The sequence below is a fragment of the Pecten maximus genome, chromosome 8 (genome assembly GCF_902652985.1).
Source record: "Pecten maximus chromosome 8, xPecMax1.1, whole genome shotgun sequence".
Classification (NCBI taxonomy): Eukaryota; Metazoa; Mollusca; class Bivalvia; order Pectinida; family Pectinidae; genus Pecten; species Pecten maximus.
Genome location: NC_047022.1, coordinates 13,774,160 through 13,793,392, shown reverse-complemented (window position 1 = coordinate 13,793,392; position 19,233 = coordinate 13,774,160). Strand labels below are relative to the sequence as shown.

The window sequence follows — 19,233 nt, the reverse complement described above, 5'->3', positions numbered from 1 at the left end:
TGTAAGCAGCGATTTAATTGGTCAAATAATAAAAGGTGATATATTTCCCCCCGAGTGAAAAATATAAGAAAAAGTGACATTTTTCACAAAATATCACTTTTATAGATTAAATATCTTTCGGTATTTCACAGGTGAAAACGCAATAAAAACGAATCTCACATATCTTGTTCTTGCTTTGTACTGATACCTTTTTATATGGTATATTTTTTATACCTAACCCCGCCACTAATAACTATACTTAATAGCCATTTATTGTAGTTATACCAGTGTGATGTCCAACAGGCCTTAGTTACAAATGTATAATTGCTTGTGAAAATAGACGTAGAAAACATAAAACAGAAAATTAACATGATTTACTTGTTCTTTAGTAGTTTATGCAGAAAAATACACGCGAAAATTGGCTTGAATCATTAATTGATTGCATTTCTCAATTAATAAGCTAATGATCTCGAGCAATGAAAATAATACGTTTTTAATAGTGACTGATCATGTTAAGATTTTCTGAAAATTTTCATCAGCTAATTATAACCTTTTGATTGAGATTAGAAGATATCACTTTTTTGTGGTTTGACCAAGGGGATTTTAGAATTGATTTATCTTGAATTCTATTTATAGATATGATGCAAACTTTATCTAGCTATACTTTTCATAAGAACTGCACATTTAAGTATAAGACCTGATTAATAACTTCATGTATTGCAAACAATATGTGTACAGGTTACGAACTCACCGAACTTCCTATTATGTATTTTGCGGTTGTATGTTTATCTATATGTGTTTACCTGCCACGTGCACTCGCCACCCGGTAACAAAGAGGGCCTGCTTTTACCTTTGTGTTTGGCACAGGTGTGACATTTAAGTTGTGATTGATATGTGTCAGAAGTAACAGGTAAAATATACAACACAATAAATCCATAGCAATAACATTCTAATGAAACACTAACAAAGGAAATATCCAATATATAGATTTCAACGACGTGTGTGCATCGGGTACGAATACATCACAAAAACATATACATATATAGATAATTATGTAATGGCCCGGAACGACAAAGGTATGATATCGGAATAGACACAGCATGTGGAGTTGGCGTGTGCCTATGAATCAGATCACTCATAGTAAATGACAAAGGTGGCTTTTCTCCGACAGGCACACTTCTGGGTTCAACCAATACACATTGACAAAACACCTTCAGGTATCAAAGGTATTACCTCTTTGAATGAATTGTGAACACCACAAAGGAGTAGTAATTGATTCTTGATTATAACAATATTTCAATCGAAAGACAATCTCAATCAATTCTGTCTAGAGAAATGTAATAAATTCAACCAAATAATGTTCAATAGATGAAGAAAACGACATGACTATCATACGTAATCTCTCATTTTGGTGATCCCATTTAGATAAACATTTTTTTCTCGAATAAACAAATAATTAGATTGAGGTCATATGAAATGTACACAAGCAAAGTGGGAAATCTGATAGTAACACAAATAATTGAAATAAAACCAATAACAACCGCAATGTTAAAAAATTACATTGTAAAACCAGAAAAACTTAAAATAAGATATCAATTGACATTATCCAAATATATGATGTTTTAGGCAGAGACTCTGAAAAGAAAATACCCAAATTGATAACTTGTTATAGATAAATAATAAAAAAACTGAAACTTGATAGAATTATAGAAAATATTACTATATATTGTACCATACGTTTTTTCTGTAGATAGAAATTTGTTTCAGAGGTAGAACACTTTACTATATTTTCTTCTGTTAGGCGTCTGGTATTTCCTTTATTTTGAAATACTTTTAGTACATGTATGAGCTCGTTGATTCAATTTTATAGAATGAAAAATATTACTTCATTTATTTACATAATCCCTACATTGGGATTTTATTTTAACAAATTTTATCTAATAAACTCTTGTGACTGTTTCATTTTTATTTGATAAAGAGACAGATTGCAGCCAAAAATTCGACAATTTACTTGACTACATGACCAATTATATGATGTACTTGCATGGTACAGTATATATGCTTCTATCTTGTATCTTTCATTCTCTTTCAATAATTCTTTATTTCTCTCATTATTATACAGCCAATATCAACTGCAAACGATTATATTTATCAAGGAATCAACTATTTTGTACATCTAAACACAGAGACATATCTAACAAATATTTCCATTTGTACAACCACATTTACATGTTTTGTTATCAATTTTATTAAAATTGACATTTTTATCCATCATTAATTTTAAAAATACATCTTGAGATAAAGAAGTATATCTATTACATATGCAGTTTTTATTAGTCTGCATTCTTTCATACATCATTGTAATAGTAAAACTTAATTGTTTTCTTCGTGTAATTTTCTGATATGCCTATTGTTTCCGTTATCACTACCCTAATTCTCACTAGAGATTATGACGTAACCAGAATTTGGCATCAATTTTCATGACTGGGTATCGTCGATGAAGCAGAAGACGCTTACTACTCTTGATCACATGGTCTTTTTCTCCATTCAATTATGTATATATTACCCTCGTTTACTCGACCTGGAGTTTGAATTATGGTTTTGTTATCATGTCAATATTCTTTATTTTCTATAATCTAGACAGGATATTTCGAATTCAATTTGTTATTCATTAAATACTGTTGAATGAAATAAAAAAAAAACATTGCATGGAGATGTAACACAATTACCAGAAAACAAATAGTTGATCTATCACTATGGTTAAAGCGAGACAATGACAATGATCTTAGTCAAGTGTTGGAAGGATGAAGCCATACTGTACACGATGCATTACATTTGATGCATCTACGATTCTTTGACTGGCTACGGTTTATTCACAGAATTTGTGGTTGTTTACTCGTAACTTTGACGGTGTTTACGTCAGGGCGTAATTTCATCTGACAATTTAAGCTTAGACGGAATACTGAGATGGAATAATGTCAAAAACACGTTCATTTTAACACGATACTCCTATTAACTAGAACAACGTTATTAGTTGAAAATGGAAAATAATACAGTTTTAAGTGATTGTCCTGACAAAAAACACTGTCAAAGTTAAGAATATATGAGGATGGTATTTCAATGTTTGAAGCAACCATAAATTCTGTTAATAATCCGTTGCAAGTCAAAGAATCTTGGATGCATCAAATGTATTTGCGATCATATCAAATGGAAAGTCGGGGATACGAGTAAAAAGTAAGATAGACTTATCGAGAAGCGAGAGATGAATGTGCCATCTTGTTCTTAGTAACGTTTCAGACGTAGTTTCCCTGCCGTGTTGAACATCGCGAGAAGTGCACTTATCACTACATCGAGTTACGATGGGCGTGTTCAGATGGACACAAACATAAAAACACCAATAAGATCCGAGTATTCCAGGTTAACGAAGATACATATTCACGTCTTGGCGGTATTTATATTCCGTAAGCTGGTCAGTCAAGCTTCCGGCATTTAAACCATTGATATATTGGGTGAATCAATGACGTTAGCACTAAACAAACTAGCATTATGTCCACCTGAAAATAATAATGATCTTATCAGTAACTATTTATATTGTTTAAAAATTATTAATCTGTGGCATCAACATAAAGGCTACAAAAGATATCGAAATGGCAAGGAAATGTTCCTGATCAACATTAGGAATGTACGTTAGCTAGACCTCACCAAATTAATTCAAAGAAGTTATCTCGAGTGTAATATGTTGTTTTGAAATAATCTGGTTTGGTATATTTCATATCCCGCTCAATTACTAATCGCTTTAATGGTTCATCCTATCTATTGTAAACAGTGACATCAGCTAAGAAATACTCTCTTTGTTCATTCAAACTTTTCAACAAACAAAAATTATCGAGATGCTGGCTAATGGCTAGGTATATATATTTTGTTACCAAACTTTCGAAAACATCAGATGACCAAATTTTACAATTAATGTACGACTTTTACAAAAGGTGCATTCTAATTTTCTTACACAAATGACGTCCTATATTAAGCAGGCTACCAATAGCACAAGGGAAATAACTCTTCAAGTATCTCGCCAAATATGTACTACCACTCAGCTACCGAGAGCTTCTCTTTAGCTCGATTCGTTGAGTTAACTACTAGTAAACCAGTATCACCACGGATGCATCTAAATAGATATAATTTATTGTGATAGTAAAATTCGTGAGACGTTTATTAAGGTATTAATGTTATTGTACAGTTTACCGTAAAGTAATGCGCCCATCTATAACTTACGTGTAGAAACGCCCCGGAATATAACTCTGTCCAGTAGAAGAAGAGATATTGGAAAAAGCTAGAAGCTCCAGTTACAACCATGAGAATTCCCGATAGAGAGTTCAAATACTTGCTTGGGAACCTGGTGACAGAACGGTTATATATATCAATTCATCAATAAAATGTTGATATACGAATACGAGTTGGTTCTAGGTTTGTCATAGTTATGTAACGCTTTTTTTCAATTTGGTATTGTGCGTCCTCGATTTATGTTTGTCGAATTACTGACTCGTATTTCTAGTGTTAGTTTGATAATATAGAAAGCTTAAATTGTAACATTCGTAATGTGCATACGTACATTTCGCTTAGGTACCCGTTTCCGATTGCGTATAAGAAGGATCTGAAGGCCGTCACTGAGAAAAAAGACGCGTAAATGGCTCCCTGGTCAGGGATCATCTGCATCACTGACAATAGCACCCCAAGGGCTGTTCCAGTCATCAGGGGTAGTACGACTGGGCCAGTTTTTCGCCTTCGGGGATTTTTACAATCTGGTAAAAGAGCACACCGTGAAATGAGCATTTTAGCTTGATATTGAATTTTTACACACAATTAACAGCATTACACACAATTAACATCGTTACACACAATTAACATCATTACACACAATTAACAGCATTACACACAATTAACATCGTTACACACAATTAATATCATTTCACACAATTTATATCATTTCACACAATTTACATCATTACACACAATTAATATCATTACAAACAATTCTTATCATTTCATACAATTAATAGCATTACACACAATTCACATCATTACACACAATTCACATCATTATACACAATTAACATCATTACACACAATTTATATCATTACACAAAATTTATATCATTACACACAATTAATATCATAACACACAATTAATATCATTACACACAATTAATATCATTACACAAAATTTATATCATTACACACAATTAATATCATAACACACAATTAATATCATTACACACAATTTATATCATTAAACACAATTTATATCATTACACACAATTTATATCATTACACACGATTAACACAGATCAGTTGGCAGTGTATTAAAGACAGTAATTATACAATAGATTTATTAAGATAACATAAGAATGTGTAGAGGGTGATAGATTAAAAGAAAAACCGGTTAAGAGCATTTACTGGGGCCGCATTAACTGCATTCATTAAAAAACTATTTAAACAGTAAGAATTATGAGGCAAAGTTTTATATATAAATTACATTATAAACAATTACGTTTACCCGGTAATATAAATACTGTATGCCTTCTGCTCTAGAACAGTGTTCTTAGATACAGGCACGTGACTAAGAAGTATCATCTAGGTGAAAAGCAAGTGTGTTACCACGGAGCCCCCCAACCTCCTTAAATAAACACATGTTGTGCGATAAAACAGTTCTTTTCATTCGGTGTCTAGCAAATTTAGCAGTGAAAAAAAAATATTTAAAGGGTCTTTCTTAGAAGATAAATGTACATTACAATAGTCAAATAATAGATTTTAATCTATGAACCTGCTACAAGTATATGATCAATATTACTGCAATTGGAAAACAGCACATATTATAATATAAAACATTTCCTTTTTATGGGCATCTAAACAACAAGCCCAGTAAAAACAGTGATATTTTACAAGCTTAAACATTCCTTCTATGGTGCAATTTAACAGAAATAACTTGATCAATACTAGTATGTATCATGGCAAACATTGGGACTTTCTGTTGACATGTAATTTGTTGAGCTGTTTGTAAATTTTAACAAATCATGCAAAAATGTATGTTTCAGGCGGTCAAAATTAGTTCATTTGTATCACATATATTGCACAAAAGAGCCATGTCGTTTTGCACACAATAGGAGCATTAGTTTGACCAGATCTGACTTCAAAATATGCATAAACACTGATTCTAATTTGACCTTGAAACGCAAATGGCGGTTGTGAATAATATCACACAAACATATAAGGAGGTATTTCAAACATAAAAAAATGTTGCTATTAAACACAATAAAGAACTCTAGACATGGCAAGAATACTGTTTATAGAAAAAATGCATATTTTTAAAAGGGTCCCGAACTCAGCAGTTTAACAAATTGTCTTAAAAACGTCCTTCTTACTACGATCAGATGTCTTAAAAGTATGATATAGGAGAATTTTCAATAGATTGAAATGTCTCCTTTTAAGCCATATTTTTGAAATAATCTTAAAACCGCCGTTTGTATTTCAAGGTCAAAACATAAGTACATAAAGTCAAATTCGGCCAAACAAATGATCATATCTTGTGCTTTAGACACTTGTGAGCACAAAAGCATATCTACTTTTCTGGTTGGAATATTTCTGTGACTATTACTACATATTACCACAACTCTATAGAAGAAACTGTTATCATCTAGAATAAATTATTACTGAATTTAAGAAACTACATGTCAAAACAAACATTTTGGTATATCATATGAGTTTTTTTTTATTCGTGTTTGAATTTCAACATCATTCTCTTATATAGATACCCTTAACAAGTCTGATCCTCATGCACACCTGTTCACGACATTGGTCATATATTTGTATATACTCAGTAAGCAGTTAAATGGTTCCTACCAGTCTGGGAGCTTATGGTAAATCAATCCTGTTATAAGTGATGGCTTACCATCACTGCTACCACGAGGGACAAGTTACGGTTCATTTTGACAGAGCACTTCATTGTCTTTCATAAGTTTTATGACTACGGAATCTTGCAATTTACTACTTAGCGCAAAGATCGTGTTCACATGAAGGATATCCCATATCGATAGTCGAAGGTGTTAAAATAATATCAAATCCCACATTTCATTATGAGGGAGAGAGTGGGCGACAGTGAATCTAGGAAGAGAGTAGGCGCTAGTGATTAGAATATCATGATGAGGTATAGACCTCTAGTCATATCGCCATGTCGGAGGCAAACTGTTAAAATTACGTCCACATTATCATCACCATGTCAATGATGAAAAAGCAGGCACTTTAATCATAAATACCATTTAGATAAAAACAAATTGGTTATATGGATATTTCATTTTATCTGATGTTATCATATTATCAGACGATGGACTTAAAAAAACACATTTTATATTGAGTTGATGATACATGTGTACCCTGGAAATATATACATTGTAGAACACCCAATAAGTGTATTAGATTTTTTTTTCTCGTATACACGATAATCCGAAAGTTCTGAATGAAAGTGTACACGTCATTACGGGGGCACTTGGATATGATGCTGTCCTAGCTATACATACTAAAAGTAAAACCTTTGTACATGTATCTGAACCAACAAACCAACCAACCAACCAACCAACCAACCCCCTCTCTGAATAATACCTTTATATCTCCGCTTCAGCATTTCGAAGAAAGAACCTGCCATGGATGAGGTGGCAATACCTCCCAGCATAAAGTACATACTGACATCTGTGTAACGACTCACTGAAAACAAGATTTAGTACAACACTCGATAAAAGACAACCTCATATCCATTATACATTAGCGTTTATCAAATGAGGGTTAAACGGGTTTAATACCAGCGAATGCTTTTATTTATGTGTATTAATTATTTATCATCAGTCTTTTTAAAATTTCTCTTGTGTAACGTCTCATTTTATCAAATTTGTCATTGTTTTAATCTATTACATGCATTTCATCAATTGTAATATTTTCTACAAGCTATAGTTTATTAATTCCATATTAGCATTTATATACAAAAGTACCTCTAACCAAGGAGCCACTTTACACACAGAGCAAACATTACGAACCTTCTTCCTTGGTATGAAGGACCTTCTCTAAAGTAGAGGTTGCCTACTTTCTTCCTCGGTATGAAGGACCTTCTCTAAAGTAGAAGTTGCCTACCTTCTTCCTCGGTATGAAGGTCCTTCTCTAAAGTAGAAGTTGCCTACCTTCTTCCTCTGTATGAAGGACCTTCTCTAATGTAGAAGTTGCCTACCTTTTTCCTCTGTATGAATGACCTTCTCTAAAGTAGAAGTTGCCTACCTTCTTCCTCGATATGAAGGACCTTCTCTAAAGTAGAAGTTGCCTACCTTCTTCCTCGGTATGAAGGACCTTCTCTAAAGTAGAAGTTGCCTACCTTCTTCCTAGATATGAAGGACCTTCTCTAAAGTAGAAGTTGCCTGCCTTCTTCCTCGGTATGAAGGACCTTCTCTAAAGTAGAAGTTGCCTACCTTCTTCCTCTGTATGAAGGACCTTCTATAAAGTAGAAGTTGTCCACCATTTTCCTCGGTATGAAGGACCTTCTCTAAAGTAGAAGTTGCCTTCCTTTTTCCTCGGTATGAAGGACCTTCTCTAAAGTAGAAGTTGCCTACCTTCTTCCTCTGTATGAAGGACCTTCTCTAAAGTAGAAGTTGCCTGCCTTCTTCCTCGGTATGAAGGACCTTCTCTAAAGTAGAAGTTGCCTCCCTTCTTCCTCGGTATGAAGGACCTTCTCTAAAGTAGAAGATGCATACCTTCTTCCTCTGTATGAAGGACCTTCTCTAAAGTAGAAGTTGCCTACTTTCTTCCTCGGTATGAAGGACCTTCTCTAAAGTAGAAGTTGCCTACCTTCTTCCTCTGTATGAATGACCTTCTCTAATGTAGGAGTTGCCTACCTTTTTCCTCTGTATGAATTACCTTCTCTAAAGTAGAAGTTGCCTACCTTTTTCCTCGATATGAAGGACCTTCTCTAATGTAGAAGTTGCCTACCTTTTTCCTCTGTATGAATGACCTTCTCTAAAGTAGAAGTTGCCTACCTTCTTCCTCGATATGAAGGACCTTCTCTAAATTAGAAGTTGCCTGCCTTCTTCCTCGGTATGAAGGACCTTCTCTAAAGTAGAAGTTGCCTACCTTCTTCCTCTGTATGAAGGACCTTCTCTAAAGTAGAAGTTGTCCACCATTTTCCTCGGTATGAAGGACCTTCTCTAAAGTAGAAGTTGCCTTCCTTTTTCCTCGGTATGAAGGACCTACTCTAAAGTAGAAGTTGCCTACCTTCTTCCTCTGTATGAAGGACCTTCTCTAAAGTAGAAGTTGCCTACCTTCTTCCTCGGTATGAAGGACCTTCTCTAAAGTAGAAGTTGCCTCCCTTCTTCCTCTGTATGAAGGACCTTCTCTAAAGTAGAAGCTGTCTACATTTCTCCTCTGTATGAAGGACCTTCTCTAAAGTAGAAGTTGCCTACCTTCTTCTTCTGTATGAAGGACCTCTTAAGTACAAGTTGCCTACCTTCTTCCTCTGTATGAAGGACCTTCTCTTAAGTAGAAGTTGCCTACCTTTTTCCTCGGTATGAAGGACCTTCTCTAAAGTAGAAGTTGCCTTCCTTTTCCTCGGTATGAAGGACCTTCTCTAAAGTAGAAGTTGCCTAGCTTTTTCCTCGGTATGAAGGACCTTCTCTAAAGAAGAAGTTGCCTACCTTCTTCCTCTGTATGAAGGACCTTCTCTAAAGTAGAAGTTGCCTACCTTTCTCCTCTGTATGAAGGACCTTCTCTGAAGTAGAAGTTGCCTGCCTTCTTCCTCGGTATGAAGGACCTTCTCTAAAGAAGAACTTGCCTACCTTCTTCCTCTGTATGAAGGACCTTCTCTAAAGTAGAAGCTGCCTACATTTCTCCTCTGTATAAAGGACCTTCTCTAAAGTAGAAGTTGCCTACTTTCTTCTGTATGAAGGACCTTCTCTTAAGTACAAGTTGCCTACTTTCTTCTGTATGAAGGACCTTCTCTTAAGTACAAGTTGCCTACCTTCTTCCTCGATATGAAGGACCTTCAATAAAGTAGAAGTTGCTTACCTTTTTCCTCGGTATGAAGGACCTTCTCTAAAGTAGAAGTTGCCTACCTTCTTCCTCTGTATGAAGGACCTTCTCTAAAGTAGAAGTTGCCTGCCTTCTTCCTCGATATGAAGGACCTTCTATAAAGTAGAAGTTGCCTACCTTTTTCCTCTGTATGAAGGGCCTTCTCTAAAGTAGAAGTTGCCTACCTTTTCCCTCTGTATGAAGGACCTTCTCTAAAGTAGAAGTTGCCTACCTTCTTCCTCGGTATGAAGGACTCTCTCTAGCCAGGGATTCAGTGTACCCACAAAATAGAAAAACCTCAGCTGGAGAACGCTGTACCAGAAAACGTGTAAAAGGAAAAGATGCGAACGAAGGAAATCGCGGAGTCCTAGATCGGAATCGTTCGTCTTGACTGGTATTGTATTCAGAGTCTGGGAGGCATCATCTGTTCAGAATGGTATTCGATTAATGTGTAAAATTTGTGTTTAAAGAAAATTGAATTGAAACGAATAAATAAATAAATATTATGATTTTCTAAAATACATTTCCGTACTCAAAATATTTAATGATAGCCTAATATACCTTGTTCTGTCTCTTTGCCATTTTGCTCGTCTATTTGTTTTCTTTCCTCTAAACTTATGATCTTCTCAGACGTCTCTTTATCATCCATTTTTTCTTCCTCGTTACAATGTACGACTATTGTTTCATCATGTACCTCAGGAAGATCTATGTAAGTTTTTGGGAGCCAAAGAAAGGTACTGATGAGCGCCATTATGTGCAAACAAGCTACAATGATGTAACAATATTGCCTCTTGATGCCGCCGTCGTATCCAATCTGACAATGTAAAGAATAATTACCAGGAAAAATAGGGTTAACTTCTCTATAAGTTTTCTTACAATTACAACCTCGTTCATATGTCTATATTTCCATCTTGCATTTCTTATAATATTTTCCTGACAGTAATGTAGGATGTAAACAACATAGAAGCATACACAATGGATCTCACATAACCAAACCTAAGAAAGGTTTACGTTACCTACCTTTATATAGAGCTGGGTGGCTATTGACAATGGAAGTCACATATACAAACCTAACAGTTTAGCACAGCATTATGTTAACTTACCTATATATAGAGCTGGGTGAATATGGACAATGGAATGCACATATACAAACCTAACAGTTTAGCACAGCATTATGTTACCAACCTATATAGAGAGCTGGGTGGCTATTGACAAAGGAAGTCACATAAACAAACCTAACAGTTTAGCACAGCATTATGTTACCTACCTATATATAGAGCTGGGTGGCTATTGACAATGGAAGTCACATAAACAAACCTAACAGTTTAGCACAGCATTATGTTAACTTACCTATATATAGAGCTGGGTGGATATGGACAATGGAATGCACATATAATACCATGAAAAATGTATCATGTTACCTTACCTTTATATAGAGCTGGGTGGATATGGACAATGGAATGCACATATAATACCATGACAAAGCATTATGTTACCTTACCTATATATAGAGCTGGGTGGATATGGACAATGGAATGCACATATAATACCATGACAAAGCATTATGTTTCCTTACCTTTATATAGAACTGGGTGGATATGGACAATGGAATGCACATATAACCATGACAAAGCATTATGTTTCCTTACCTTTATATAGAACTGGGTGGATATGGACAATGGAATGCACATATAACCATGACAAAGCATTATGTTCCCTTACCTTTATATAGAACTGGGTGGATATGGACAATGGAATGCACATATAATACCATGACAAAGCATTATGTTTCCTTACCTTTATATAGATCTGGGTGGATATGGACAATGGAATGCACATACAATACCATGACAAAGCATTATGTTTCCTTACCTTTATATAGATCTGGGTGGCAATGGAGGAATCAAACGAACCCGTCATCAAACTGCTCACTAATGAACGTCCGCTCTCGAAAAGGTAGGATAACTATAGCGAGAATCGACATACGTAAAGCAACGAGATTGAAAGGAACAAAGTATCCAATAAATAATATATATATATTACATTTTTACCAGTGAAATATCAAAAATTATTCATTCTATAAAAGTGATATTTTTCACTAGTGAAAATATCATATTTTTCACTAGTGAAAATATCATATTTATCACTAGTGAAAAATATCACTTTTGCTGATTTGACCAATCAAAGTAATGATTAGAAAATACCAAAATAATTGACCAATCAGAAAGCCCGACATATATCTCAGCACCTGGACAGGGGGAACTACATTTTTTGCTTACAAATTATCGCTGTAGGCCTAGTTAGCATACGGGGTAGCTTTTTCGTTGATAAAAAATGTAATAAACAGAATATCTAACAGTGTCTTCAGTAATACCAAATATATTTCACTCATGTGGCTAATATTTAGATATTTTTCACTCGGGCTGCGCAATCGTGAAAAATATCAGAATATTAGCCCCACTCGTGAAATATAATTGGTATTACTGAAAACACTGTTAGATATCCTCTATATATTAATTACTGTTATACGGAAAGGCAAAATTCATCACATATTAAACAGAGAAACGTACGATATGTAAAGGTATAAGGCTGGAAATAAACCTGATTATGAGAGTAGGGTATAGTTTCAAAAATAACAAACAATGGGTAATTTCAATTGGACGACGTAATAGCGCTGAGCTTTTCAGGATAAACAAGCATGCTGAGTATTGCTAAAGCAATGCATGACCCCTACCGTCCCCCACTGAAAAGTAACCATGACCTTGACCTTGATCCAAAAAACCCAAAACTAAATTTATCTGTAGCTACTCATACTGAATTTACATACCAATTTTCATACCTGACTGACATGGCTGAGAAAAGTGCGGAAAACAGCGAACGGACCGACAAACGGATGGACACACAGACGGATTTTGGTCACCGGTAGGGGACTAATAAATATATCATTTCAACTGCCTTTATATGATTTGAGGTCAACTCAATGTCAAAAGGTAGCCTTGTATAGTTCTCTTTTGAAACTAATACTGTTCGCATTTTCATATCTTTGGTATATCTATATTCACATATTCTTGCATTATCATTATACAATATATGAACCAAAGATAATTCTATTTGATGTTAACAAAATATTTGGACTGGAAGGGGACAATATACATCTGTGAGAGGAACACTATACGACCGTGAGGGGAACAATATACGTCCGTGAGAGGAACACTTTACGTCCGTGAGAGGAGATATTTATACGTGCGGGAGAGAAACAATATACGTGCGTGAGAGGAACACTTTACGTCCGTGAGAGGAATAATATACGTCCGTGAGAGGAACAATTAACGTCCGTGAGAGTAACAATATACGTCCGTGAGTAGAATAATATACGTCCGTGAGAGGAACAATTTACGTCCGTGAGAGTAACAATATACGTCCGTGAGAGGAATAATATACGCCCGTGAGAGGAACAATATACGCCCGTGAGAGGAACAATATACGTCCGTGAGAGGAACAATATACGTCCGTGAGAGGAACAATATACGTCCGTGAGAAGAATAATATACATCCGTTAGAGGAATAATATACGTCCGTGAGAGGAACAATATACGCCCGTGAGAGGAACCATATACGTCCGTGAGGGGAACAATAAACGTCCGTGAGAGGATATATATAAACGTGCGGGAGAGAAACAACATACGTCCGTGAGAGGAAAAATATACGTCCGTGAGAGAAACAATATACGCCCGTGAGAGAAACAATATACATCCGTGAGAGGAACATTGTATATCTGTGGGGGGAGGGGAACAACATACGTCCATGAGAAGTAAGATTATATATTTGTTGTTATTCGATATAATATACAGTTAACGATAGATAATTATTGATTACACAAATTTATCATTAAAATAGCACAGTCCATTCATCTTGCAATAATTTTGCCATTTTTACAGAAACTGTACAGCACCAACACCGTATATTTACACTCTAAACTATAATCTCAATGTACCTAAGGCTTCATCCTTCATGCATTATTGTAACATATGTATAGACATTTCACGAAATGTTAATTAAACACAAAAATATAATTACCTGAAAATTAGAGAATAGAAGACTACATCCGGATATACCGTACAGGAACATCCCGACGAAAGCCAACCAGGGGAGGTCTATAGAACAGGTAGTCATATCATCAATTACAAGTAGGGAAGTTCTGTTGAACAGGTAGTTTATTATATTGAAAGAATAAAGAAACGCAACTTCTTTAATTGTTAAATATTTTGTATTGAATATGCATTGCCATATAAAAAGTAAGGGGGTATTATGCGCCTTTGCCTAACTGAAATACCTCATAAAATATTCAAAATATATCATTCGTGACAAATAAAAACGTATCCACTTCTGCTGCGCTTTAATTACCACATTTACATACCGTGACTGTACCAATGCATGCGTTCTTTTCTATTCAATCGAGTGTCAATTTCTGACTATCACCAATCACTAAAATGCATGCTCGCCAATACATTTGAAATTTAAAATTGTTTTACAGATATGCCACGGCTACCCCAAAGTTGATAGAGGACGGGCTCTTGCGATACTAATGGGCGGCATCACTAAACAATAAGTCGCTACTCACTTCGAGGTTAATAAATCGACTATAAATTCGTACCTCTCAACACCACGGGAAGAATTGACGACAGTCCGAATCCGGACGTCAACATGCAACGTCGCGACGTCAAGATCGGTTGATTACGCTTGCCCACTTGCTTGACGTCAGATTAATGGCAACAGAAACGGCATGAAATACCATTGGTAATGCAAACCGTCGGACTCACCATAAAATGTGAGAAATAGACTGTGAGAGTCAATATTACGCGCATGTCGTCAGTACGTTGGCTTAACACTGACACTTCAACGCCTCGCGCGTCGTACGCGATTGTTGGCGGTATATGTTTCCAGACATTTATAAATGCGACGTTGACAGTCGATGCTCTTCCCGTTATTTCGATCAGATAGCCGTCAACGTGTGTACCGACGTCGAGGTGAGCGTTTTGCAGACATTTGTGTCTTTGAGCGCGACATATATAGAGTGGGATCAATTGTGGTCTGTGGAGGAATTTCTTATTAGTTAAAGGCACATTTAGTGATCATTAACGGAAATTGAACGCATGTACGTTATCGATAAGACCCTAAGACCTTATATTGTACCATTCATTAGGAGGCACCATTTAACCTTTCAGCAGGATAACGCTAGACCACACGTTGCTTGAGTTTGTAGGGACTTTCTTGCAACCCAAAACAGAATCACTATTGCATGGCCTCCGCATAACCCCGATTTGTTCCCCATTGAACACTCTTGGGATGAATTAGACAGAAGGGTTTGGAAAGGGCCAAACATCCAATTTACCTCTCCCAAACATTGGCTAACGTCTTACAGAGAAATGGAATTACATTCCTCTATGGACTGTTCATGGCCTTATGAACTCCATGCCTCGCAGAATTAGAGACGCTATAACTGTTCGGGGAGGACACACACGATATTATGGATCTGTCTGACAACAGCCGTTATTTCAACATTATGTACATGAGGGTACCCTTATTCATGGCGGCCTAATGGAGTCCTCAATTGTTGAAAACATCAGAAAATTTGAAAACGGATGGTCGAATATTCGAACTTTTTATTATAACATTTCACATTTAGGTAATTTGCACACAAATATTATTTCATTAAACCGTGAAGATGAAGTTGCGATTCTTTATCCTTTCGGTATTTCAATCAATGTGGATGAATGTACATTATTATGAAGGGACTAACATTCAAATAACACATTTTAGTTTCAATGAGGTATTTGATGGTTTTTCCAAAACATGTTGTGAGTTGCGTTTCCGTTTTTCATCAATGTTATTAAAATAAGACTTTTAATTCCGCTCTTATACGATACTGTTTTGCAGTGTCCACGATACACTGTTTTGCAATGTCCACGATGCACTGTTTTGCAGTGTCCACGGTACACTGTTTTGCAGTGTATCGTAGAAGAGCGTTAATTAATATCTAGTTTTAATTACATTGTACATTTCATAGAATAAGATTAGTAAATGTTAATATGTTACTTACCGGGTGTAGTGAATGCTACCAGTAATGAGCCTACCATAAAACTAAATCTGAAATTCATACAAGAATAAATGGAATTAGAATAAGTCATATTTCAAGTTATTTTGTCTATTGAAAAATTTAAAATTCAAAATCAAGGACACAAACAGAAATGGTCAAGTATGGAAACTTAACAAATCATCAATTCAAGATAATATTAAAACAAAAGTAAAACAATCGATCTAAATGTCCATATTACCGAGACAAATTAATTTGCGATTAAGCTATTATATATATTGGCTCTGTGTGAACAAGTTGTCTGAGAGCATTTTACTTACATATTTGTGTACATGCTGCTGAGCCTGAGGAAGCGAGTTACAAACTTGTGTCCGAGTTGTCTGAGAGCGTTTTACTTACATGCTACTGAGCCTGAGGAAGCGAGTTACAAACTTGCGTCCGAGTTGTCTATGAGTGTATTACTTACATGCTACTGAGCCTGAGAAAGCGAGTTCCAAACTTGTGTCCGAGTTGTCTATGAGTGTATTACTTACATGCTACTGAGCCTGAGGAAGCGAGTTCCAAACTTGTGTCCGAGTTGTCCTAATATGCCATAGAAAAATGGCCAAAGCCCGCTTACAATGGTAAATCCCAAGTTAAATTTCTTATCTTGAGCAGGACATCCCACTTTTGTGCCCAAAACTCTGGCAATGTTTTTGTTAGTAGCATTATTCTTCAGTTCCTGAGTCACATTTTCACTGTAAACGTCATATCCGGCGGAAGTATGACCACTGTATAGAGTTACATTAACATTACCATAATACAAAGTTCTGGGCGTTAACCCGTACTGCATGTCATCGGATCCAGTTGCTTCAGTGTCACAGAGATAACCATACACCCCTTCCTCCTTAAGCATGAATACAAGGGTACCCCAGCCGAAAAACAGTCCAGCAAATAGGAATATCTCCAATAATGCCCACAAAATGGCGAACACTTTCCGGGAACGCGTGTTTAATGCTATTAAAGTCATTCTAGACACAGGAACAGTCACGACAGCTCAGGAACACCATATCAGTCATTCGTCGGATAGTTATACATGTTACAAAGGCATCCAAGCTGTCGAATATAATAAGATAATAACATTTATATTACCGTTAAAACGTCCACGTAATAAAACAATGGTAGGAAACAGCTGGTATATTAACACCTGTGTATTGTCATTGTTTGTTTTGTTTCATCAAAACCAAAACTAACTTTCGAGATAAAATAAAACTTGTCAGCTTTACAAGGAACATAAATCTTATAAGAGCTCAAGTGTGATGTGTAAGTAAGTATTCTGTTTAAACGGGATCGGTACCGTAAAATATATTGACATTCGGTGTATTTATTACGTATCCGACAAGAGGCCTGCACTCAACAACATTCATAGCAGATCCAAGTCAGACAAGAAGCCTCCTGGTCAAATACATTTGTAGTTATTTAAACCAAGGTGGTTCTCCTAATAGAAACATTTCACACACATACACAGCTGTACAGAATACGGGCTAGATAGGAGAAGATTGGTGACCTAAGTATGTAGAAGACATGAACTCGTGGATATATAACCACGGTCAACCACTTAATGTTATGTCGGGCCTTTTAACATAAACAATGACACTCAATTCACACAGCATTTCCCGAGCAGTGAGCAACATTGTTTTGCGTTGTGCCTATAAAATAACGAAACCTCCTATACAATATGTTGATAGCTTTCCATGTTGTCTAAAACACGTTGTATTTAAACTTGTTCAATTGCTTATCTGATTTTGTCAAATTTAATTTTGTGAAAGTCGTGGTAATGCTAGGTAAGCTCAAAATATACATGACAAATAAACATGTGCATACATTACCTCATACATATTACTAGGCATTTAAATGATAATTGTACAAGGTGTAAAAACTATTATTTGTGCTTTGGAAGTGTGCAGTGATAGCAATCATCATGCTTCGCTGCATACCGATTTGTTTGATTAACTTATACTTGTATTTATGTTTTCTAGTAAACAGGAAATAATAAAATTGTGCTGTAGAATTCAATGTGTTATGCATTACATATTGATAGTTGGTGAAAGTAAGAATCAAGTAAAATCAAACCTTTTCTGTATGTTGGCTGCACATTACAGCACGTGCATACCCCGTACGCCAACACAGGACTTGAGGTGTCGAGTCACAGTACCGGTAGACTTCGTCACGTAGTCCTCAAACTCAATACGGAGTTCAAACATTTGCTGCCGATATTCCTTAATATCCTCTCTGTGCCTTTCAAGGTCACAGGTTTGTCAGTCGTTGATAGATATAGGCGGCGACTCGATGTGTAATCACAAAATCACATTGTATTCAACGCGAGCGAGCGGACCTGGCACTTGTAGACAACGTAAGAGTCGGGTCACCTGTGTAGTATACACCTTGTGTACCGATAACGAGGCCGTTTAAAAAAAAGAATGGTGTGCATAATATGCAACAGTGACTAAGACTTCATTTACAAGATTTAGTATATTTTTAACTGTCTCGAATCAATTAAGATAATTTGGTCAAAAGATTTTTTTTCTTCCAAAATTTAGGGGATAAGAGCAGGCCTTTCAACATATATCGATATATGTGGTCTAGATACACCAGCCCTGGTCACGTAGGGGTGTTCTCCGTTTGCCCACATTTTAAAGTTCAAAGAAAAGTGTTGATATAGGAGAACAAAGGGAAACCAATTATAGTCTGTATCATATTAATTTTAGCTGCGTTTTACCTGTAGTCATTTACCTGTGCTACAGGTAGAAAGTAGGGAAACAGAAACATATGTGCATGAACCTCTTACCTGTGAAAATGTGGGGAAACAATTCTCTGTTGAAAACCTTAATATATATAATCATTATTCCAATTCAGTCAGCAAGCAAAATAAAACACTTGTATTACATGTACATGTAGTTGAAATTAAACATGAAAAAATAAGAAACATATAGAAAATGCATTTCAGTCAGCAACATATATCAACAAGAAATAACTAATTATTATATTTCAGTCAGTATGCAATATTGGAAAAGAAAGCTCTAATA

General features: G+C 35.6%; 1 protein-coding gene across 3 annotated transcripts; it reads right to left on the bottom strand.

The window, feature by feature from the left end:
• Positions 1–212: 212 nt before the first annotated feature.
• On the bottom strand, positions 213–18,727 carry LOC117332705 (solute carrier family 43 member 3-like). 3 transcript variants are annotated; one of them, XM_033891710.1, is made up of 11 exons: positions 18,281–18,720; positions 16,702–17,263; positions 16,175–16,221; positions 14,152–14,228; positions 11,947–12,039; positions 10,636–10,888; positions 10,307–10,498; positions 7,633–7,734; positions 4,589–4,778; positions 4,252–4,372; positions 213–3,533 (listed from the first exon to the last, which is right to left on the bottom strand). In XM_033891710.1, exons 2-11 carry the CDS (start codon positions 17,175–17,177, stop codon positions 3,450–3,452), a joined length of 1,635 nt encoding a protein of 544 aa, XP_033747601.1. In that variant the 5' UTR covers positions 17,178–17,263; positions 18,281–18,720; the 3' UTR covers positions 213–3,449. The 3 variants fall into 3 exon arrangements, with proteins under 3 accessions (XP_033747601.1, XP_033747603.1, XP_033747602.1); XM_033891712.1 differs by lacking the exon at positions 4,252–4,372 and having other exon boundaries at positions 18,281–18,727; XM_033891711.1 differs by lacking the exon at positions 18,281–18,720 and having other exon boundaries at positions 16,702–18,272.
• Positions 18,728–19,233: the final 506 nt, after the last annotated feature.

What these genes read in the sequence shown, in the direction of transcription:
- LOC117332705 (XM_033891710.1), bottom strand. Translation starts at nt 17,177, where the DNA reads ATGACTTTAATAGCATTAAACACGCGTTCCCGGAAAGTGTTCGCCATT. An exon ending in TTCCTCAGGCTCAGTAGCAT is followed by an intron (nt 16,222 to 16,701) that starts GTAAGTAATACA and finishes TATGAATTTCAG; the next exon opens with ATTTAGTTTTATGGTAGGCT. An exon ending in CCTTCATACCGAGGAAGAAG is followed by an intron (nt 7,735 to 10,306) that starts GTAGGCAACTTC and finishes TCTTGTTTTCAG; the next exon opens with TGAGTCGTTACACAGATGTC.